This window comes from Euphorbia lathyris, chromosome 6, assembly GCF_963576675.1.
Source record: "Euphorbia lathyris chromosome 6, ddEupLath1.1, whole genome shotgun sequence".
NCBI classification, from domain to species: domain Eukaryota; kingdom Viridiplantae; phylum Streptophyta; class Magnoliopsida; order Malpighiales; family Euphorbiaceae; genus Euphorbia; species Euphorbia lathyris.
In genome coordinates this window covers 23,868,238-23,892,681 of record NC_088915.1, presented here as the reverse complement: position 1 = coordinate 23,892,681, position 24,444 = coordinate 23,868,238, and the positions used below count along the sequence as shown (strand labels likewise).

Sequence of the window (24,444 nt, the reverse complement as noted above, 5' to 3'; positions counted from 1 at the left end):
TGCCAGTTGTGTAATTAAAATTAGTAAGAAGTGCCTGATGATTAGCAGTTGTTTAATAAAATTGAGTTGGATATACAAGCATTAGTATCCAGGCAACTTTGGTGCCTGCACTCTACTCTGCCTGCAGAGATTTTGATGGAAGTGTAGTAAATTAGATAACATGACATGGTTCAAGGCTCTTGATTAGCTGCAAGTGCAAAAATCTGATATTTCAGATCATTTTGCCATGTGCAATGGCAGGAACTACATGTTTATTTCCAGAACACAAATATGTACAGAACCAAAGAGGAAAAGTAAAACTAAAAAGGTCTTGCATATTAACACAAGGAAGCTCTGTACTCCACATGTTTCAGAAAGCAATGCCTAACTTACTGACAAAATGAAGGATATACACATTGCTGTACCATGTGAAGATGGCTGTATGATCATAAAACAAAGTGAAATTCTCTTTCTTGCAACTCCAAGCTGTCTTTGTTGGAAGAGTATGGGAACGTCATGTCAACAGTTCCGTCGTAAAATATACCCCCGAACCCGTCATCATTGCCTATTTGTGGCTCATTCTTTGCCTCTTCTCCTTCATTTTCATCCTCACATGCATTAGAATTCTTCTCAACTAGTTCCCTAAATATGGAAGATCGAAAGAGGAGGCTAAGGGCAGTCGGCGATGATGTCTTGCTGGAAGGGCTAATAGGGACTTTGTTTTGGAAAGCTTCTTGTTTCTGAGATGAGTCAAGATAATCTGAACTGAACTGAATAGTGTTGAGGAATGATGGCTTAGATTCTTCTCTTAGACTGTAGTTATCGTTTAATAGCATCTGAGGCTCTGGAATTGGCTGTGGTTCAACTTGGGCAGCTACTCCTGGCTTGAGCCATCTGATATAGGTACTCAAGTCAAAATTGGTAACTGCATTGATCCCCCTGTATTCAATTGCAGCAATATCATATGCTCGAGCAGCCTCCTCTTGTGTACCTGATATGGAAAAGCGCAGATATTGTTAATTCCAACTTTCACTTAAATTGCTGTTTGGAATTGGAATAGGCGTGACAAATTTTGGGTCCGAAATATTCAATCAAAAAGAGTCAATTTAGATGTTGACATACTGTAGGTGCCAAGGTATAGGTATTTGTTTCCAAAAACTCTTCCAATTCTTGCTTCCCATCTCCCATTATGGTGGTGCCTGCATATATTTTCAGGTTCTGTTAGTTACTCTTGACAAGTCCATTTTTGAAGCAAGAAAGATGATAAAAGTACCTTGCAACTCCTCTGTACTTTGACACGCCTCTTGAAAAGCCGCTACTCTTTCTGTAACAAATGATTTGAGGGAACGGAATGTCAGAGAAGCAAATTTCAATGATTAGCAGCAGGAAGATACAAATGTAATGGATGCAACCTTACCTTCTTAATGAGGCCAGATATTCCTCTTTAGTTACAGTTTGCATGATCTCAATTTCTTTCTCATAATCTGATGTCTGCAGGATTGCAAATACGAAATTTATTTTCGATCAGATATACATGACTCGTGGTTATCTAAAACTTGTACTATAATAGAGTACCGGAAAATTGGTAAAAGTCGATGCCCCCCAGTATTTCAGTGCTGCTAAATCATATGCTCTTGCTGCAGATTCTTCTTCATCATAAGCTCCTGACAGATTCAAAACAAATTTGTCACTATCTCCTTTATATAGGCAAACAGCTAAAGAACACAACTTGTTTCTTGTTAAGAATTACTCACCAAGATAAACTGTTGAGTCCCCCATAATCAATTTCGAAGCAGAATCCAGTTGAAGAAGGTAAAATTGAATAAATTTCGTAAGCATTTGGGAAACAAAAAACGAAACAAGAAGTGAATAAGAGATTGTATAGTTATCAAACCTTGTTTTCCTTTCTTCTTCTGTGTTACATTCCATGAGAGTTTATCCCACAAGTGAGCTTCAAATCTACCTGTCCACCTATGTCTGTTCAATTTTGAATTGATAAATATCAGTAGCTGAACTACAAGAGTCAATAGGCCAAAACAAAAAGACATTTCTCAGAGTGTGTATTGTGTTGACCTGCTGACACCGCGAAATCTCGAACTTCTTTTCACAGTGGTAGCAGCAGAAGTTTGATCAGTTTGTTGCTGGCTTTGATTGTCTGCAGCACCAAGTGTAGGGATTGCTGGATCTCTGCGTCGTCTCTTAACACAACGGGTTGCTTGAACCTCACCTTGTGCATGTGAAGCACGTCTTCTTCCCAGGTTTTGTTCATTCTTTACCATCATCATATCCATTTTATGCTTCCTTTAATTCTGTGCTTCTTCTTTCTTGTGTTGTAATTGTTTGTGTATGCAGGGTGGTGATTGTATCAATGAATGTGTATATAAACTGTGTGCCTTTTTTGGTGTTATTGTAGTTTGTTTGTAGCTGCCCAGTCAAAAACAAGTTAATCGATTATTTCAAGGCAAACCAATGCGAGACAAAATTATGTCGGTATTCTGTCTACCAGCTTTGTGATAAAAAAGACCAAGTCTTTTTATTTTTAAGGATACAATTTATGCTTAAGAAATGGTAAATTTGTTCTTTAACTTTGTAAAAAATATGGAGCAATTTTGGATTCGGACAATGGTGGAGTCAGTCTTTGACTGCTTGAAGTGTAAAAAATAAATCCAGCTATACGAGGTGGGTTAAGTTATTATTTCTTTCCCTACCGAGACCAAAACAGCGTTGTTTTTGGCTTATGATGGGGCAAAAAAGAAAAGCTGTACAACCCTTAACCCTTCACTTCCTGAGGTGCAATTAGCTTCCGGCAAATGAAGATGGAGGGGTGGACAAGGGCGGAACCACTCTTGACCACCTCTTATAGGGGTGGTTCTTGTCGACCGGATGCACCGACACACTATGCCCCGTGCTTTTCTGTAAGTCTAGGTAAGAGTTATATTTTATGATAAAGGCTAAATTTAACCCTACTTTTAAGTAAAGTGAAAGTAAAGTGCAGATTTAATCTTAACGTTTAACCCTAACGATTTAAGCTAAAATTGATCTTGTTTGAAAACGTTAGAGTTAAATTTACACAATTTCATAGGTTAGAGTAAACTTTGGCCATTATCCCTAAGTTTTGTTATAAAGTATATAAATCGGTGAATTTCGATTGTATATTCTAATGAAGATTCTGTTCAAATGGTAGCAGTAGAAGTTGCTTTGTTGATATTCAGACTGTAACAATCCTGTTCATGAACAGGATTGGAGCATTAAAATGGGCTGTGAAAGAAATCAAAATAGAATTTTGTTGTATCCCATTCCAAAAGATATGCAGCTTGGAATTAAGCAAAAGACAGTGTACATTGTTGGATTCATCGGTAAGCATATGCTTGTATTCTTCCCTTTTTCATCTTTACCTGAAACTCTCAACACTTACGGTATTTCTTATGGAATCAGCTGTTGTAATATTCTCTACTTAAGATACCTCATTCACATTTTTTGACCTGTTTTAAGCAATCAAATGCGAGACGGATCTAGGGGAGCTAGGATGGGATTATCGGAAAACTTCGTTGAACCTGTTTTAAGTATTCATAGTCATTGTAACACGAACAACCCAATAAGTGAATCTTAGATCCGTCACTGAATACAAAGTACGTGTAATTCAGCTATCACTTTGATAGATTAGATTCTAACATAAACACATTTATTTATATAACCACTTGATGATTGAAAAATAGAAAAATGCTAATTATTGGCTGTATCTGGTGTGATGCATATATTTCAAGGTTATGTTTTAGAGTAAGACATTGACATTTCTTTGTACGGTATTTTAATTTATGGTGAGATTAGCAAAAATATTTGTTTAGGCTTAAGTCAACTTCAGTCTTTGTTAATATTCAGTTAGGAATCTGTATGTTTTTCAAAAATTCTCCAGTTTTCTATCTGCCTCATGTTTATTGCTTTTTATACCTTGGGTTAAGGTTCTAAACTTCCATCTAACTTTGTAAATTGATTTTAAAGTACATCAATTCAGTTTCATTTTCTTTTTATTTCAATGGGAATAAACAGAATTTACTGAATTATAAATCATGTAGAAATTAGTTAATCCTATTCATTCATTTCCAATGATTAACTCTATAATTTTCCAAAATAGAAATAAACTTATTTCCGACTTTCTTTTCATATAATTATGGGAATTTATCTTGGTGTAAAATATATCTATTAATGATCGGTAGGGGTGTACAAAAATTAATCAACCCATCAATATAACCAATCCAATCCAACCCAATCCATATATTTTCATTCTAATGGTTTTATCTATTGATTGGGTTAAAATCCAATCCAAGTAAGGAATTGATTGATTGGATTGGGTTGGATTGAATTTTTATTCAAATATTTGCATGTATTTTTTTATTTTTTTATTTTCTATTTAAAAACAAATTTATTACAAATATTATTATAATTCATATATATTAAATTAAGAGTGTTAAATAACAAATTGTAATTTAAAGTATGTGCAAACGGAAACTTTATTTATTTTAAAAACACACAAAATGAGAAAAACTAGAAAGTTAGAAAAAAAGTGAAACAAAATGTAAAAGTCGCGAAAAATGAAAAAAAAAGGGAAAACAAGAAAAATAGAAAAAAACGGTAATACGAAAAAAATAAGAAAAATGGTAAAACGAAAAAACATGAAAATTTGAAAATTAGAATCAACTGATATGCAATTGAAATTGAAAATTAAAAACAAAATATTTGTGTTTTTTAATAATATATATCAAACTTATCAACGTTATGAATAAAATTGGTCATAACTGTCATCTTTATGATAAAATTGCTCATAACTATCAACGTTATGGATATTTTTGTATCTAATCCTCATATAGATTGAACCTTATCCAAATAAATGATCAACTTTTGTAAAACAGATTCGAAATTTTAATTATAACAAAGAAAAAACATAAGCCTCCTATTAAGAATATTTTAGAATTTCAGAAATTCTAAAATTCTAAAATTTTGTAGAATTTCAGATTTCTGGAATTTCAAAAATTCCAAATTTCTAGAATTTCAAATTTTTTTTTGGAATTTCAACAATTATAAAATTTTAGAATTTATGGAATTCCAAAAATTTGGAATTTTGAAAATCTAGAAATTCTGGAATTCTAAAATTTTAGAAATTTCAAATTCATTCCAGAAAATTTTGAAATTAAAAAAAAATCTAGAAATCTGGAATTCAAAAAAAAGACAAACGGATCAAAAAGTCATTGAAAAGGTAAAAAAAATGACTTAAAAAATCTCAAAAATATCGTTCTATTTTAATGGTGTCAAGTCATTTGTTTTGTAGCAAAAAAACTCACATGTAACGATCTATGAAAACATGAAAGTGCATGAATTTTTTTTTTCAAATTTAACTCAAAAATTAATATCATTTACGTTCTATTTGGTACAAATATTTGTAAGTTTATTAATTTAGTCCAATGTTTAATAACTATAAATTTATATTTGAAATTATTTGAATTAATAACCAATTCAATCCAACCCAACCTATTCAAGTTCATTATTTAATGGGTTGGGTTGGTTTTAACAACCAACCCATGAATTATTTTTTTTAATGGGTTGAGTTAGATTGTAACCCAAATACAAGAAATTAATTTACTGTACACCCCTAATAATCGGAAGTGTCCATAAAGGAGATTCCTTTGTGGTAATCATTGGAAGCTTAGATGCTAAAGTAAGTAAATAATGAAAAAATTACAAAATTGGGCCAAATGGAAGATCTATTTACATATTTAGACCAATTACTCAAGTCATTATTTATCTAGACTATATATTTGTGACTTTTCCAAAATACCATAAACCTTTCATCTTCCTCATTCCTATCTATCGGTTTCATCTTCCCTTCTTGTATATCGTTTCATCTTCCCCTTCCTTTATATTGTGCGAATCACCAAGAATTTCTTCATCATCCTGTCTCTTCTTCCTCTCTTTGTCTCTCTATTTTTGTGAATGCATGGTTCTTCATCTTCCTGTTTCATCTTCGTCTCTTGGTTTCTTTCTTTTTGTGCGAATCGAAGGCATCGTTATTCGACGTTCTTTTGCGTTTATCATCTGTTTATTGTCGATTTCAATGGTAAAAGACGTAAATAAGGTAAGTATCTACTGTTTCATTTTCCTCCTTTTTCAGAAAATGGATTCGCAAAATGAGTTTGTGTCACATTTTACGAAGAGAAATTCACCTAGAAAATGATGATTTTGCTTCGCAGAAAGCAAATCTGCGAAGCAAAATCATCATTTTTAGCTTGTTTTTTCTCTTTGTAGGCTTCGCAGATTCACTTTCTGCGAAGTAAAAATCATCATTTTTCAAGTGTCTTTTTCTTCGCAGACTCTCTCTTTGTGAAACGTTTCTTTCATTATTTTCCTAAAATGACTTAATTTTTATGAAGGTTGAATACAAAAGCATCAATCATAGTGATCCGTTTATCTTGAATACAAAGGTATCAATTAGAGTGAGGAGTGGTTGAGATGTGATGAAGATGGTGAAGGCCAAGGAATCAATCACAGTGAGGGGTAATTAGGATATTCTAGTTCATTTTGCTTCTGAACTTCCTCCCAAAGGCCATTAATTTTGTATGAGCTGCCGATTTTTCTTGCTTCTGTAAAGCCTGGAAGCCCTCCAATGTTATGATTATTGTTTAGGATTTAGGGTTTGAATTATTGTTGCAATCTTGTTGTAAATTTGGTAATGTTATAATTTTAATGTTATAATTATTTTTGCAATCTTTTGTCGTTATGATTTTAATGTTATATAACACTTCGCGTTTTTTACAAATTGCAAAGCCTGCGAAGGTAAATGCTACTTCAGTATATGATTTTGCTTTGCAGTTTGCGAAAACTGCGAAGTAAAAGTCATTCTACAAAGTAGTATTTACCTTCGTAGGCTTCACAGTTTACAAAAAATGTGAAGTAAAATCAAGTACTCAAGAAGGATTATCCTAGAAAAAATGTACAAAATAATAAAAAACGGAGAGCCAAGTTTGCAAGAAGAAAGATTTTACGTATATATGAGTCGATAATTAAAAACGAAGTGCCAAGTTCGCAAACTAAGAAAGAATCAAAGAGAGAAACGAAAAGAGAAAGAAAAAAGAGTAAGAAATTTCTAAGTGGTTATATATATGAAGGGCATTTTGGAAAAGTCACAAATATATAGTCTCGAGAGGTAATGGTTTGGGTAATTGGTCTAAATATGTAAATGGGCCTCCCATTTGATCCAGTTTTATAATTTTCCCGTAAATAATTTAGAGATAAGTCATTAAGTGGTTCAAGGATACCTCTTTTACGCCTTTGTAGGTTTGGTAAAAAAAGACAAATTTACAATTTATGAGGTGATCTGGAATGACATGCATGATCCACAAGTGTGAGGTGAGAACTGGATTTGGATGTCCCGTGTTGGGCCTTAAGTAGATCGAGTTCACGAATAAAAATTAAATCTATTAGAATAAATAGATTTAGTTCACAGATAGAAACGCATGCTGATGTGCTTAGAAAATAGGATTGGAATGAGTCCTAATTGATCGAGTCTGATGTCATAGTTAATCTGAAAGACGGGTCCCAACATCTCGCAGCTAACGTTTATTTGTCTTGCAGGTTTAATAGCTTTATTTCGTAGGGCTAGACTGCTTGTATAGGTTCTTGTGCAATGTTGAAATGTAATTTATTGTTTAGTATTTATTTATCGCTTTCATATGATAAATGATTATAAACTGAAAATGAATTAGATTATATAATGATATTCTAAGAGAAGTTAAGTCTACGTATTTATTAATAAAACCCTTAACTCGTTTAATTCACGAACCTAACTTTGAAGAGATGGCATAATGTGAGCTCGTATGTCTTCTAATTTATGTTCCCGGACATTAATCCCGGGTGGCAACTCCGACTTATCGAATTAGCCTAAAACATGACAAAGGCTAAGTAATACATACACCAGAAGCGACACATTAAGCGTCATCCTTAAAAACATTAAGTGACGTTGTAATGTAAAAACATTCGTTTTCAAGTAAAGGATCGGGCGCTCACAACTGTTAAGACTCACAATATGAACTCGAGGAAAATATTCAGACTTATGAAAGATTCAATCAAACCCAAATCCAATTAATCGTTAGAACATAAACAATGGAATGAAAATAGAATAAAACTCATATTAAATATGGAAATTTAAGTCACTGATTACAACCAATTTAAAATCTAGAAAGATCGTACAAGTTGAACAAGAGTAAGGAAAAGAAGATTTTCCTTGAACATTTCGACTCAAGTCATCGTCCTTTTAAATCGGAGGTTGAAACCTTGATCGCTTATGTATCAATGGAGGTTGGAAGCTTTTTATAGATGGAAATGGAGAATGGTAGAAGTTCATAGTGCTCTCAAATGGAAGAGTAAAGCTAACAATTGAATATTGAATACTGAAAAACAAAATCCTAGCTACCTTTCTCAATAATTAATTCCTGATTCTCAATAATGAAAAAATGAATATGAAAACCTAGATAGCTTTTTGAATTATATGCCTAATTCTAGATGCCTGGGAAATGAACACCCAAGGTCTTTAAATACAAAATAAAACCTAAAACAAACATAAAAATGAACTATCAAATAGTTTGTATTGATTACATCTTTGATTTTGCAGGATTCTCTATTCGATATGGCGAGATCGGGTAAAAAAAGGAGCAGTTTTGGGGCTAGCTCGTAGAGCTGGCATTTAGCAAAGGAGAATGGGCCTTTGGGGCTCCACCTCGGAGAGCTAGAACTTCTAGTCGTCGAGCTGGAGGGTGGGAGCTTCTAGCTAACTTCGATCTTTAAAGGCGAATCGCCCCATTCTCACCAAAATGTCGGTATTCTGATGTGCAAAGAGGAGAAGTTGGGCATTAGACCATTCTATACCCTGCAAACGGTTAAGGATGAAAGGTGATTGAGTTTGATCTTTTGCTTCCTCATTGGCTGGTGCACTGTCTCTGTTGCTTCCATTGTCTTCTTCCTGTATATTTTCAACATTTGTTTGTGTAAAAAAGTAAAACGACTAGCCTTACCTAAGTAATCTTTGTCAAAAAAAATTTAACTCTAATTTTTCCAAAGTTCACAATTATCTATAAAGCCAAAATGAATGGAAAACGAGTTGCAACATGCTCGAAGGCCAACATCCTTTCTATTGGGGTTTTATGTCCTATAGACAATTGTTTTAGGATATAAACTAATTGTAAATGGATTATTTTTTTATCATTTGTTTTATGAACTATAATATGTTTAACTATATAAAGGCATTAATCTTTTATCACAACTAAACAAGTTAAATAAAAAGAAATCCCAAGTTTATTTAAGTAATCATAAAGTGTTCATACAAGCATGAAGTGAGACTATACTTTATAATAAGTCAATAAACTTAAAGATGCCCCAAGTCAAGTAATATGTTTAGGGATTAACATAATACTGTTGAGGCTTGCATATAATAATGTCTTCTGTTGTGAACAAAGAGCTGATCTCATAAGCTTTAGATATTCAGATATCTAGGCAGTTACATGGATCCGGTGAAAGAGTTCATTAAGATTGGGGACCTGACTTGAGATAATAGGATGGATGAATTTATCTAGTGTCACATGTTTCGTCTCAAAAGTATTACTAGGTATAAGTAATCCTCAAACTCAAACAAACATTAATTAGTGATTCTAGATTATAGAGTGTGATTTGACTCTGTTTAAACACGATCCATAACAGGAGGGTTCCTGGGGTGTGTGCGAGCAGGCATTGGGTATCACACAAAGTAATTACATGATAGTTAATGTTAGATTGAGCATATTCATCACTCCTGATAGATAGGAGATATACCCATGGCCTCTTATGGAGAATTAACTTAAAATCCTTGCAAGATGATATGGTTAAGAGTAGAAATGGAGATTTCACTTAACCTATCTATTCAGAGTTAATTCTACATGGACAAGTAAAACAAACGTCTCATTATATGTAACTTGACATATTCCATAGTTACAGATTCGTTTAAGGATATAACTGATGAAGGATCAAATTATAATGGACCTAATATGAAAAGCTAAACGTCAGTATCAACCTAACTTCTTATCGCTCTGGGGGAATATTTATGGTTCTGTTATTCACAGAACACACACTCATTCCATTATACACTTAGTTGAATTTAATTTGGTGAAATTAGTTTCCAATAACTGTATACGGCTAGTAGCGGTAAGAACCTAATGAGTCACACATGTGATTTGGAACCGGAGGACGGAATTGTAATTTTAGAGTGAGATAAGGAGCAGACGAAATGTGTAGTGTATCAAGGGATTATTTGGTTAATTGATTTATATATATATATATATATATATATAATAATAATGTTCCTAAATTAATTAGTAAATATAATATGATTATAACACTAATTAAAATCTGATAACATCCTAATTTATAATTGATGTCATTAACTGTTATTCCTTATTGAAGGAGGAATAATGCATTATTATTCGTTTGTTGATTACTAACGCTTTTCTATTTGTTTCATTGTGCTCATAAAAGACGTTTTTGATTTTCACGTGTGTACTTCATTTGCATCAGTAGACAATTCTTCAAAAAGATACATACGTTTAATCCCTCTTTGATACAACAAATGGTGTCCATGGCACAAAAAATAATTCTAGGAAGGTTGGGCTTTTTCCAATTCATGATACACCATAATAGAATGATATCATTTTTCATCCACTTTCCTTTTTGCCCTTAATAGCATAACAATTAAATTTGTGCAAAAGTTTCAGATTTGGATCAACAATTTTGGAGCTTTTCTGAGTGCTCTTGTTATAAGGTGCATGATCTGTTTAAATGTTCCAGATAGACTTATATGTGACATTTTCGGGGAGGGCATCAACCCCTCCCATACCGAGTTTCAACATTTGACAGATTCAGTTACTTCTAACTCTTGCCCAAACAGACGGAATGTGATTTTCTTAGATCCATCAGTCTCGCCCTCAACACGAAAAGACATAAAGAATTCCTTCAACAACAATGGGTAAGTAAAGTAAGGAGTTAAAGAAAACCCATCCTAGCCTAACCAACATATATACCAATGTAGAGTTTTAGCATTGCCGATTTTCTCCAATACAAGGAATATAAAATAATAAGGCTCGGAAATATAGACTTTTTACAAGAACTCGTACCTTTTGCCTTTAAGGTCTGTTTTAAGTAAGAACAGATGGCCATACCTATTTGAAAGTGTTAGTACTCGTCCGGTGACCGGTGGCCGTAAAGAGGTCGCATGCGGCCGTGAAGGGTTAGAATCAGAGTCATCTTCCTCTATAATGGTGGCTTTTTGTTTGGTTACTGTCATTTTAACCCGCTTAGATGTTCCCTTTGAAGCCGTTGTTGATGAAAAGCTTGGATTTGGTGGTAATGGAGGATGGAAGGTTGAAATCCCCAATTTCTAAGTTTAGGGAAAATGCAAAATGTGGGAAATATAAAGGAGGACATGAATTTGAGGTTTATATAGGGAAATTAGAAGCGAAATAATGACTAATGGCGAGTTATGGAAGTTGAGGAGGTGCCATTTTTTGAGTGAGGGAGATGAAGGGACTGTGAGAAAATGAATGCAAAACCCATTTAAACTGTGGGTCTGCAACAGATCTCGATGAGATCTATATAGGTCTCATCGAGACCTACATTAATTGGGGTCCGAATTTGATTACCCCATCTTATCGAGACAAAATGAAGTCTCGATGAGACATGTAATTTTTTTATGCATAGGGAAGTGGGTCTCAGTGAGACCACATCTTGTCCCACCAAGATAATCCCCTAGAAAATGAGATATTTTTCCATTTGGATCATGGTCTCGGCGAGACCAATGGTTGTCTCACCGAGACGAGCTCTTGAAATTTTTTTAATCCCATTTACTTAGGTCATGTTGGACTTGATTTTAATCCCATTGAATTCATTCGTTCACATGGACCTATATAACATTGTAATGCTCTTAGATCCATATAATCATTTGCATGTTATCATAAGACATTTTGAGGAATCTTTTATTCCACTCGGTCTCTTTCGCGAGCGATCCTGATAAGTCTATCTAAAGATGGTGGTTAGACCGAACCTTTGGTTCGCCTTACTAGACATAATTAGGCTTTAGATGACCTTTATGACTACCCAACTCAGATAGTAATTTTGTGTGTAACCTTTAAGAACCTAATAGTAGTCTTAAAGTAATCGACTGCTTTTCAATATCAAGTCCAGTATGAGGCATAATTAAGTCACTCTCATCTGTTGCTCAAACATTTCTTGATCTCAAGTGAGCTGATAAGTTCAAATGAGCAATTACACATGGCCTCATTCAGGTGTGGCCACGCTTCTCAGTCCCACTAGTCAAGTGACCGGTGATATATGATCTCGATATGAGATTCAACAATCCATTGCTTCACTCGTGGCTTCTAAGCATGACACACAACACACATGACTAAACCCATACTGGACACCTTAACACAGGCCCATTGGGCGATTAATCAAAGTGAATTGCAAGCCATCTAGCCCCACATTGAACATTGGTTTTATGATTCAACTCCATGTGTTACATGAGAACAGTGTTGTGCGATTTCCGCAAGTGCACGGTATACGCTTGTAGTAATAAAAGATATCGATCCCACATGGAATGTTTTTTTTTTTAACAAAAACTTATTCTGAATCGGTTAAATTTACTTTTAGGTTTATAATATGGAAAAATCATTTAATCGGTTTTGGTTTTGAAATTGCTAGAATAAGAATTAGATTAGAGTATGAAGATGTTAGAAAATATCTGATTTAAGAATGAATTTGCAAAACAGGAACGTTTTAGTACTTTAGAAAAGTAAACAAGTATATTTATTTGCATTAAGCAAAGAAAACAACTTTAAACTTTGTACGAATTATAAAGATGAAATAAATGACGGAACCTCTAATTAATAGGCTTTGAACGCGACAAAACCCTTATCCGGGATAATTTCCCTTAACCAAATTAAAACTCTACCGAGATAATAATTTGCCTAAGTGTTCAACAAAGTTTCCTTGTAAAGATTTTGAATTAAACTACGTTTTAATGAAAACACCAGCAGTCACTTTAGTGGATTGGTTACCATAAGTGCTGCATAAAAATCTATCGAATAGAACAGACTTTATTAGATGAAATATAAATTGATACAAGTTTACAGAGAAGATGGAGCATTGAATTCTTCGACGGCGTGCAAGTGAACGGGTTGTCAATCCTTTCCTTGGGTTTCGTTAGAGTTTGTCAGGCTCAGGGGCGAATCCTCTACTCAATCTTCTCGTTGAATCTTCGTAATAGAGACTAGGTCGGTCCACTACCAAAATGTAAACTAAACTGGAACAATGTCTAAACGCTACTGAATTTGTTATTATTTTGTAAACAATGTGTGTACATCATATTGCTTTTGAACAGAATCGAAATCTAACTTCTGAATCACTTGATTCGGAATTTCTGCATAAATTCTACACTAATCTCTTTCTTCTACACGTATAACACACTATCTTTCAACTCTCCATCAACTCTTTATTTATAGATGTTGAAGAGTCTTGATTGAAGTGTCGTGTCCGTTGTGAAGGATCGTGTCCATTGCGAAAGGACGTCTTTATCCACCCGAACGATCGCGTTTCGTCGAAAACGAAAGTGTGTAACTAGGCCTCTAAAATCTCTTGCTCATACCGAGAATATTAAATTCTCTACCGAGAATGGGGGAGCATCAATTGTACTTCAGACGAAGGGAAGGAGAGGCCGAGGGACGCGTGTCGCGACCGTGAATAGTGGGGGCCGCGGTCGCTGCACGGAGCATTTTTCACTTCTTCGCTCTCGTTCGTGTCCTCGACTTGGCGTTATTAATTTTCGTCGTCTTCGACTCCTTTTGTAGGGCTTTTCTTCTATTTTTGAGCTCTTTGTACTCCTATTTGGATTTTACCAAATATTTATGTACCTTGCATGAAAGAAACATATTCGAGAGTAAAAGCTTTCTAAATGGTTATAAATATCATAAATTCGTAGCAATATTGATGTAATTATTGATGATATTTTAGGTATATTTTGGGCTTAACAAATCTCCACACTTAATCTTTTGCTAGTCCCGAGCAAAATTTCACTGAATTTATTCTCTAACTAATCTCTTTATGAAAATAAACCATATATCTCTGTATTACCTTTTAAATTAGTTAAGCCGAAAAGACTAACTTCGCATGGCAAATTTATACGCAAAATATCAAACTAACTTAGTACAATATACGATATATCACTCGTCTTGTATTTCCAATTTGGAATTGAAGCATTCGGGACAATGTAAGCACGCATGTTATTGAGTCTTTCGTCTCAAGGCATTTCAAAGCACAAAATTTCCTTTCCCAAACCTAAACTAATATATGAGATATATTATTTTAAATAAGTACTTGGGTTAATTATTGCTTAGTTACGCCCGAGATAAGGGTGGTCTTGATCGTAACTTTATACGTATTTTATTGCTTTGTGTTTGCTTAAGAGGTACCGACCATTCCATGGGTGGACGCAATTGTTACTTTAAACTTATACACGCTTATAATTTTTTTGCTTTAAACATTCCTTCCATACCTCGATTGTGATAAGGGTGGTCGCAACCGTGACCAAAAGTAAACGGTACTTAATTTTCTTCCCTTTCATACCTCGATTGTGATAAGGTTGGTCTCAATTGTGGCCAAAAGCTAAGAATTCAACTAATTGATTGATTAATATGAATTATAAAATTGTAACTTGGGAAAAAGAAAAATAGCACATTCATCCTATATTGACTTAAAATTCAACATGTATTATGGCTAAAGTTTCCTTAAAAACTTCAATTGGTGTTAATGTAAGACGAAATCAAACCGAGCTAAAATTGTTAGTTCAATTTAATGCCTATAAACCTAATTGAAAATTAAAATAAGATTTATTGTATCATGATTTCATGATATAAAAATAGAGATTGAATAAAGAATTTTTATTTAAAATACATTCACTCGAGACAATTTTTACTTAAAATCGTATCGGAGATTCGTGAAAATTTTTGAAAAAATATTACCCGTATAGAAATACAATTTCTAACGATAATGATAACCTAAAAATAATCATATTAACTTATGATTAATTTTTAAAAATATATGAAAATGTGAAGTTAATAAAAATAGCGTTTTAAACAAGTTTATGTTTCAAAATACGTTGCATTTGTTATAAATGATTCGTTGCATTTGTTATTTGTGCTAGAAAAATGAAAATGATGTATCTCCTCCCACACTTAAATTGGACCATGTCCTCATGGTGCAAAAGCGAGATATCAAGAATAAAAGCACAAAAATTAAGCATACGAAATAAAGATAGGAATGGTGCAAATGAAACATTCAACATAAAATTAAAAATTGAAAATTGTACCAAACATATGAAAATGAAAATTGTACCAAATTATAACAAGATAATAAAATTAAAGAAAACAACCTAAGCTTGAGGTGGGGAATCGGGAGGTGTAGGTGACGTCTCCACATTGCGGCGTCGAAAAAAGGAAAGCATCCGATGCCGAGTTGATCGATGTTCACGCCTCAAAAGGTTGAGGTTGTCATTCATCACCATATTGTTTTCAACCAAGTCATCAATTCTTAAATTCATTTGACGATTGTTGGAATTGATTTGGTTCAAAATCCTCCGCAAATCTACCGGATCATCCGCCGCTTGAGGTGCTTGGGGTTGTGCTTGAGCCGGTGGTTCATCCTCCTCGCCTTCCGCCTCTCCGCCGCCTTCGGTACCTACAAATTGAGAACTTGAAGCGCCACCACCCATAGTGCCACGAAGATGGGCAATTCGGGTAGCATATGAAATAAAGATGGGAGGTCCTTGTGGAAGCAATAAATGAGCTCGCTCAAGAGCCGAGATGTCCAAAAGCGGAACATACCCACGGTAGGTGGACATGTCATAATCGGCCAACTCACCCCGTGCTCCCAACACAATAGCGGTGATAAAATTACAAAGAGGGATTTGAATGGTAGTAGCCCTCGAAGCACGGAACAAATTATCAAATAAAATACCAATGCTATCAATCCGCAAGCCTTTAAGCAAACTATCCAAAACATACAAATCCCGAACCTGAACCTTAGAACTCTCAACACGACCAAACAAGGAGAAACTCAAATACTTATGAAAGAAGAACACACAATTGTCCTTAATCAACTTGCTTGAAGTGTTTTTCGAATTAAAATAGTCTTGGTCCGAAAGAGTTTGCCAAACCGCATCATTATCAAAATCCTTAGGCTTATCATAAAAATCAGAAGTAGGGAAACCAAACATATTGCCCATTGCTTCATAGTCAATGGTGTAAGGGATACCATTATTCTTAAAAGAAATTGAAGTTTTCTTCTTGTTCATGGTCAAAGTGACCAAAAATTCCACTACATATTCATTAATACGCGGGAAACGCATATTAACGAATTCTTGCCAACCCAAAGCTTCAATAAAGGCATCAATTCGAGTAGAGAAATTTAATGCTCTTACCGAATGGAAGTCTAAGAAGTGCATATCCACAAATTGGCGGTCGACTTGAGAAAAATGTTTGAAACGAACGGCTTCTTCCTCCGAATAGATGTCAAAATAAGCTCCGCATTGAACCCGAAGGCGATTAGCTTCCGTAACAGCGGGCTTGTTACCAACACGCTTAGTTCTAACCATGGTGATGGTGTTTTGTGTTTTTAGGGTGTGAGAAGAAGAAGAAGAAGAAGAAGAAGAAGAAGAAGAAGAAGAAGAAAAAGTAAAGCTTGAAGATGAGGTTGGGGTTTTGAATTGGAAGTGATTGAAAGAGAAAAGAGGATAGAAATTGGAGTGAATAAATTGGGAAGAGTAAAAGTAGATTTTTGGGGAAGAGTTTAGAGTAAGGGATTGGGTAAAAATAGAGGTGATGTGAGGTTTGTGTAAGAGGTAGGTTTATATAGGGTTGTATAGGTAGGTGAATAGGTAGAATATGAATAGGAATAGGCAAAATTTAGTGGCAAAATCGGATTGAAAAGGGCAATTTATACGCGTGTCGCGACCGCGAATGGCAAAGCCGCGGCCGCGGCACGCGATGTTCAGGCAATTTTCGCCCTGAAATTCTGCCAAAGTTGCTGCTCATACCGAGAATTTATTAGAATTGGTAAAAATGGCCTATTTTGGTGCCTTTTGACATGGTTTGTGCAATTTTGTTGAGGAAATGGTTCCTGAACTTAATATTTAGTGTTCCTGAACTTAAAAACTAAAATAAATGACATTAATTGCAAGGAAAACCAAAGGTTTAAACTTAATAAATTGAATTAAAGTATAATAAATTGGTTATGAAGAATTAATGAAACTTAAATGTTCATTTATGCATATAAGTTAAGAGAACCATATTAAATGCATAATAAGTGCATGTTAATACATATTTAATACATAAATTGAATTGATTAAATGAAAACCTAATGCATTGAAAAGAAATTGAGTTATAAATAAAATGTAGATATACGTGTGGAAAAATAGAAAACCATATTAGTTCAAGTGAATCCTTTTTATCTTAATTTGAGTAAGAAAAATTAGAAATTACTCATATGAAATATGCTAAGTATAGATAATGGATCAAATGGATAAAAATTAAGAATTGAATGAAATAAGATCTTTATTATTTTAACATATGTACAAGTAATGAAAACAAACTAATAATTAATACAAAACAAAATATATACAAAAAATAGAATGAAAAACATAAACTATTCTACATATTTATCTCTATCTAACGGGATATTTCTAGCCTTAATACGATCAATTTGAAACTGCACGAAAGTTTCACGTTCCGGTGCAGACAAAAATTGAGGCCCTGCTCGAAAGACACGTTTCACAAGTCCTTCGTGCTCGAGAAATTCATAGTCAATTGTCGGAAAGAATTCATCATCACTCCAAGGGATATCAATAGTACCCTTTGAACCGAGAATTATTCCACAGATTATATTGCCGAACCCAATCTTCTTATCTTTGGATCGAGAAGTGGCGACAAGACCTTCCATCAGAATTTTGGAAGAATCCACTGCATTTCCCTGGAATATATCTCCAAGAACATACAAATCTGTGTCACGGACCACACTACTGAATGTGTGCCCGAATAAACTGTGACACAGAAATTTGTGTAAATACAACATGGAGTTGGAGCGAAAAGAGTGATTATAGGCGAGTTTTAAATTGAATCGCCAGAATCCAGTGAGCATTCTCCAAATGTCCGAGGATGTCATATCTCGTCCAGGATGACGTTTGATTGTATCCCTCGGGGGAAAACCAAACCAAGCATGCAACTCAGGATAGCCGAAAGTGAAGATTTCGCCTTCTCGACGAAAACTGAGACGTATTCGTCGTTTATTAGTAAAACGCACGGTACAGAAGAATTCGAGTATCCAGTCGCCTATTATTGGAAATCGCATTTGGGCGAATTTTGTCCACCCTAGGCGCTCCATATAGCGGCTCATGTCATCAGAAATGCCTAATTGGCTATTAAGAAATTCATCCATATACAACATTCCGGTGAAGAATTTGTAACGGTGATTCCAATAACGCCTACCTTCATCGTGACTGAAGATAGGAAAAGGCGCCCCATATTGCTTGGATAAGTCTGGGCGTTTGTTGATTGAGGCAGTATTGTGCCTAGATGGTTTGTTCTTGGTAGGCATGGTGCAAAGTTTGTGTTACTTTAGTAAAGAACGGTGTTTGCGAAGAAAATCAGAGTTCTGACAAAGATGAAAAGAATTGTAACAGAACTTGAATCCTCTAGGATTAATTTATAAGAGTTTAAATGAAAAGAGGTATCGTTTTATTATGAAAAGGTATAAATTGCACCTTTTGGAAATGAAGAAACTTAATGTTTCGTTTGCCAAGAGGTTCGTCGAAAGGGTTAGAGTGTTGCAGACCTGATAGTGCAGGAAACACGCGTGTCGCGACCGCGAATGGCAAAGCCGCGGTCGCGACACGCTGATTTCCTTGCGGAAATCAGGCGTCTAAGCTACCTCCCGATTCACGGTATGAACAGAGAAATCCTAACCTATTTGGACTGTTCTAAAAAAGAGGATTCTCGGCAGGGAATTCTAAATTCGCGGCAGAGAATTGCCTGAAACTTCAAATTCATCTTAATTTCCTAAAAATTAAATCTAAAATCATGAAATAGAAATATTTTACGCATTTAAATCATAACATAAAGTCATCTAATCATAAAAATGGCATTTTAGAAAAAATAAAATAAAATAAAATAAAATATAACAAAATAAAATAAAATAAATGAACAAAAATATAAAAACAATAAAACAAAATAAACTGTGTAAGAAAAACTGAGTAATTTATACGTCAGACAATCTTGTTACGAACTCAATTCTTAGTTGGGAAATATTTTCGTAATAGATTTTACATCGATTACCATTAACTTTGAATCGAACTCCGGTAGGACCTTCCAGTTCTAAAGAACCATAATCGAATGTTTTGACGACTAAATATGGTCCTATCCATCTGGACTTAAGTTTTCCTAGAAATAAACGAAGTTGTAAATTAAATAACAGCACTTTATCCCCAACATTAAAGTGTTTAACTTTAATTTTGGCATCGTGCCATTTTTTCACTTTTTCTTTATAAATCTTTGCATTTTCGTAAGATAGATGACGTAACTCATCTAACTCATTCAAATTGAGCAAACGTTTCTTACCTGCTTGTCGTAAATCAAAGTTTAGTTCTCTAATAGTCCAATAGGCTTTGTGTTCTAATTCGACTGGCAAATGACATGCCTTCCCATACACTAAGCGGTACGGAGTCATTCCTATTGGTGTTTTAAATGCAGTACGGTATGCCCATAGCGCATTATTGAGTTTAGAAGACCAATCTTTTCTAGAAGATGAAACTATTTTTTCGAGAATCCATTTGAGTTCTCTGTTTGATATCTCCGCCTGACCATTTGACTGAGGATGGTATGGCGTTGATACGCGGTGGCGTACTCCATATTTTTTCATAAGCGTTTCAAAACTCTTGTTTATAAAATGAGTACCGCCATCACTAACGATAACTCTTGGACAACCAAATCTACAGAATATATCGTCAAGAAAATTAACGACAACTTTAGAATCGTTCGTCGGGGTTGCAATTGCTTCAACCCACTTCGAAACATAATCGACGGCAACTAATATGTAAGTTTTACCATTGGAAGGGGGAAAAGGTCCCATGAAATCTATTCCCCATATATCGAAGACTTCAAATTCTAATATGGTTGTGAGGGGCATCTCATCTTTCTTTCCTAGATTTCCTGTTCTTTGGCACTTATCACAACGAGTAATAAATGAACGGACGTCCTTAAACATCGTAGGCCAAAAGAAACCGCTTTCAAATATTCTAGCAGCTGTCTTGTTAACTCCATTATGTCCTCCATAAGAACTAGAATGGCATTCCGACATTATGGATTCATATTCATTTTCACCAACGCATCTCCTAATTATCCCGTCACCACAAGTCTTGAACAAAAAGGGATCTTCCCAAAAATATTGTTTAATATCGAAGAAAAATTTCTTCTTTTGTTGGAAATCTAATCCTTCCGGAACAATATTGGCTGCAAGATAATTAGCAATATCTGCATACCATGGTGACATGGCACTTTTTATTTGATAGAGGTGTTCATCAGGGAAATCATCTCGTATACCGGTAGTTTCACCTATAGGACCGTTTTCATCTTCAAGTCTCGATAGATGATCGGCGACAAGGTTTTCAACTCCCTTTTTGTCTTTTATTTCTATATCAAATTCTTGCAACAATAAAACCCATCTAATTAGACGTGGTTTTGCATCCTTCTTAGCAAATAAATATCTTAATGCTGCATGATCAGTATAAATAATAACTTTTGAACCTAATAAATATGACCTACACTTGTCACATGCAAAAACTACGCCTAACATTTCTTTCTCAGTTGTGGTGTAGTTTAATTGTGCACCAGACAGTGTGTGACTTGCATAATAAATGACATGAAGTTTCTTATCTTTCCTTTGACCTAAAACACATCCGACAGCTAAATCACTTGCATCACACATAATTTCAAATGGTAGATCCCAATCGGGTTTAGCAATAACAGGTGCACTGACTAAAGCTGTTTTCAATGTTTCGAACGCTTTAACGCATTCTTCATTAAAATCAAAGGTTGAATCTTTCATGAGTAAATTAGTAAGTGGTTTGGAAATTACAGAAATTTTTTTAATAAATCTTCTGTAAAAACCAGCATGTCCTAAGAATGATCTTACTCCCTTAACAGTAGTTGGAGGGGGTAATTTCTCTATTACTGAGGTTTTTGCTATATCTACTTCTAATCCTTTTTCAGATTTTTTGTGACCTAAAACAATTCCTTCGTCAACCATGAAATGACATTTTTTCCGGTTTAATACCAAATTTGTTTTTTCACACCTAGACAAAACTTTATCCAAATTTTCTAGGCACAAATCAAAAGAATCTCCATAAACTGAAAAATCGTCCATAAAAACTTCCATGATATCTTCAATGAAATCATTAAAAATCGCAGTCATACAACGTTGAAATGTTGCAGGTGCGTTACATAGACCAAAGGGCATTCTTCTATATGCAAATGTTCCGTAAGGACATGTGAAGGTTGTTTTATCTTGGTCATCCGGGTAAATGTATATTTGAAAGAATCCGGAATAACCATCAAGAAAACAGTAGAAAGCATGACCAGCTATCCTTTCGATCATTTGATCAATGAAAGGAAGAGGAAAATGATCTTTCCTAGTTGCTTTATTTAAATTTCTATAATCTATACAAACCCTTCAACCAGTGGTGGTTCGCGTAGGTATTAATTCACCTTCTTCATTCCTTACAACTGTTATGCCTCCCTTTTTAGGTACACAATGGATTGGACTAACCCATTCACTATCCGAGATAGGGTAGATGATTCCATTGTCCAAAAGTTTAGTAATTTTATTTTTTACTACTTCTTTCATGTTCAGATTTAGGCGTCTTTGCCTATCCGCTTTAGGTGGCTTATCTTCTTCTAAATGAATTCTATGCATTATAATACTTGGATTAATACCTTTTAAGTCTGAAATTTGCCAACTCATACTTCATATCCTATTTCTAACAACTTCTTTCAATTTCTCTTCTTGGACTTGTGTTAATTTGTTAGAGATAATAATAGGTAGAGAATCGCCTTCGCCTAAGAAAGCGTACCTCAAATGACTTGGTAATTCTTTAAGTTCTAATTTAGGTGGAACTACAATTGAAGGCGGAACTGGTCCATCTTCTCGAATCAAAGGTTCTGGGTCCTTATCTTCTAGTTCCTCACTCATTATAGGTTCTATTATTTCTTCTTTTTGAACAATGTCATTTACACATTCTTCAATTAAATCAAGTTTCATACAAGCGAAATCTTCCATAGGATATTTCATCGCTTGGTTCATATCAAACTCAATCTTATCATCTCCTATTCGTAAAACTACTTTCCCTTCCGACACATCAACTAGAGCACGTCCCGTGTTCATGAACGGTCTACCAAAGATTAGCGGACAATTTACATCATAAGCAAAATCTAAAATAACGAAATCGGTAGGAAAAATAAATTTGTCAACTTTAACTAAAACATCCTCAATTATACCGTATGGTCTTTTAGTGGTTTGATCCGCTAATTGTAAAACCATATTGGTACGTTTGATGTCTTCTTCTAAGCCTAACTTATTAAAAATAGATAATGGCATCAAGTTAATGCTTGCTCCTAAATCACAAAGACAACTTGGAAATTCTATATCGCCCAATTTACATGGAATGGTAAAACATCCGGGATCTTTGAGTTTTGTGGGCAAATTGCTTGACACAATCGAACTGCAATCTTCAGTTAGCGAAATGGATGAAATTCCTTCCCAACTGATTTTCTTTGAAATTAAATCTTTGAGGAATTTACCATAATTGGGAATTTGCGTAATTGCATCCATAAACGTCAAATTAATATGCAAATTTTTAAGTTTGTCTAAAAATGTTAAAAGTTGTTTATCATAGTCCTTGTTGCGGACTTTGTGTGGAAAAGGTGGTTTGGGTACAAAAGTTTTTGTACTAGAGTCAATTGGTGCATCTTTTTGTTTTAATGTATCTTCTTTGGGCGTCGGTAAATCAGTTCCAGGTAAGGTCAAATTTCCGGGCATTTCCGGGCCTAAGTAGTTTTTCCCTGAACGAAGAGTGATAGCCTTAACATGCTCTTTCGGATTTTCTTCCGTATGGCTTGGAAGACATCCCTCTTTGCGGGATGGAATTGATTTAGCGAGTTGTCCAATTTGAATCTCCAAATTATGGATGCTGGATGATTGGTTTTTAATAAGCTGATCGAATTTATTCTCGATCCGTTTAAAACCATCGTTGTGATTACTTATTTTTCCGCTCATAGCATCAATGAATTTGTCGATTTTAGAAGATAAAGTGCTAATCGTGTCTCTAGATTGATTTTGATAATTGGTAGTACGATTTTGATTAGCATTAGCATTATTATTATCCCTCCAGTTAAAGTTAGGATGATTTCTCCATCCATGATTATATGTATTGGAATAAGGGTTATTATTTTGGTTTTGCCCTTGGACAAAATTTACCTGTTCAATTTCACTCATACCTTCGTAATCTACATCTGTTTGGATTGGCTTACCATTAGAATCACACGGTGCCATAAACCTATCAATTTTGTGCGATAAGGCAGAAAATTGGGCTTGCAACATCGCTACTGGATCAAGATTCATTATACCTTTAACTGATGAAGTAGTTGAGGATGATGGTTTTGCTGATGGTACGTGTCCACGTTCCGTGGGCCACATACAGCTGTTGATTGCCATTTCCTCCAAAAGTTCTCTTGCTTGGGCAGATGTTTTCTTCATGAATAACCCTCCAGACATAGCGTCCAATGAACCTCTAGTTGTAGGATTTAGTCCATTATAAAATGTTTGCATTAAAAGTTCAGCGGGCAATTGGTGGTGTGGGCATAAACGTTGAAGTTCTTTAAAACGTTCCCAAGCCTCATAAAGAGTTTCACTATCATTTTGAAAAAAAGATGTTAACTCTTTAATGACTCTTGCGGTTTTTGCTAAAGGAAAATTTTTTGATAAAAATGCTTGGGCTAATTGCTCCCAAGTCTCAATTGATGCGGCTGGCATAGAAGTTAACCATTCTTTGGCTCGATCCTTCAAAGTAAAAGGAAAAAGGCGAAGTTTGATTGCTTCTGCAGTTACATCAGTAATTTTAAAAGTGTCACAAATTTCTAAGAAATTTGTCAAATGGGTATTAGGATTTTCGTTAGGTAACCCGTAAAACGTTACATTATTTTGCAACATATTAAGCAACACAGGCTTAATTTCAAATTGATTTGCATTAATTTGGGGTCTAACTATACTGTTTGTTACACTGGCCACTCCTGGCCTAGC

The 24,444-nt window shown here is 34.6% G+C and overlaps 1 protein-coding gene and 1 non-coding gene across 2 annotated transcripts; one reads left to right on the top strand and one right to left on the bottom strand.

Moving 5' to 3' along the window:
• Positions 1–173: 173 nt before the first annotated feature.
• LOC136233442 (AP2-like ethylene-responsive transcription factor At1g16060) lies at positions 174–2,294 on the bottom strand. The gene is made up of 8 exons (XM_066023098.1): positions 2,053–2,294; positions 1,874–1,956; positions 1,734–1,742; positions 1,555–1,643; positions 1,397–1,470; positions 1,253–1,303; positions 1,102–1,178; positions 174–970 (listed from the first exon to the last, which is right to left on the bottom strand). The coding sequence occupies exons 1-8, from the start codon at positions 2,268–2,270 to the stop codon at positions 426–428; spliced, it is 1,146 nt and encodes a 381-aa protein (XP_065879170.1). The 5' UTR covers positions 2,271–2,294; the 3' UTR covers positions 174–425.
• A 21,695-nt stretch (positions 2,295–23,989) lies between these two features.
• On the top strand, positions 23,990–24,096 carry LOC136234550 (small nucleolar RNA R71). The gene has a single exon (XR_010691420.1). It is a non-coding gene; the product is annotated as a small nucleolar RNA R71 (small nucleolar RNA).
• Positions 24,097–24,444: the final 348 nt, after the last annotated feature.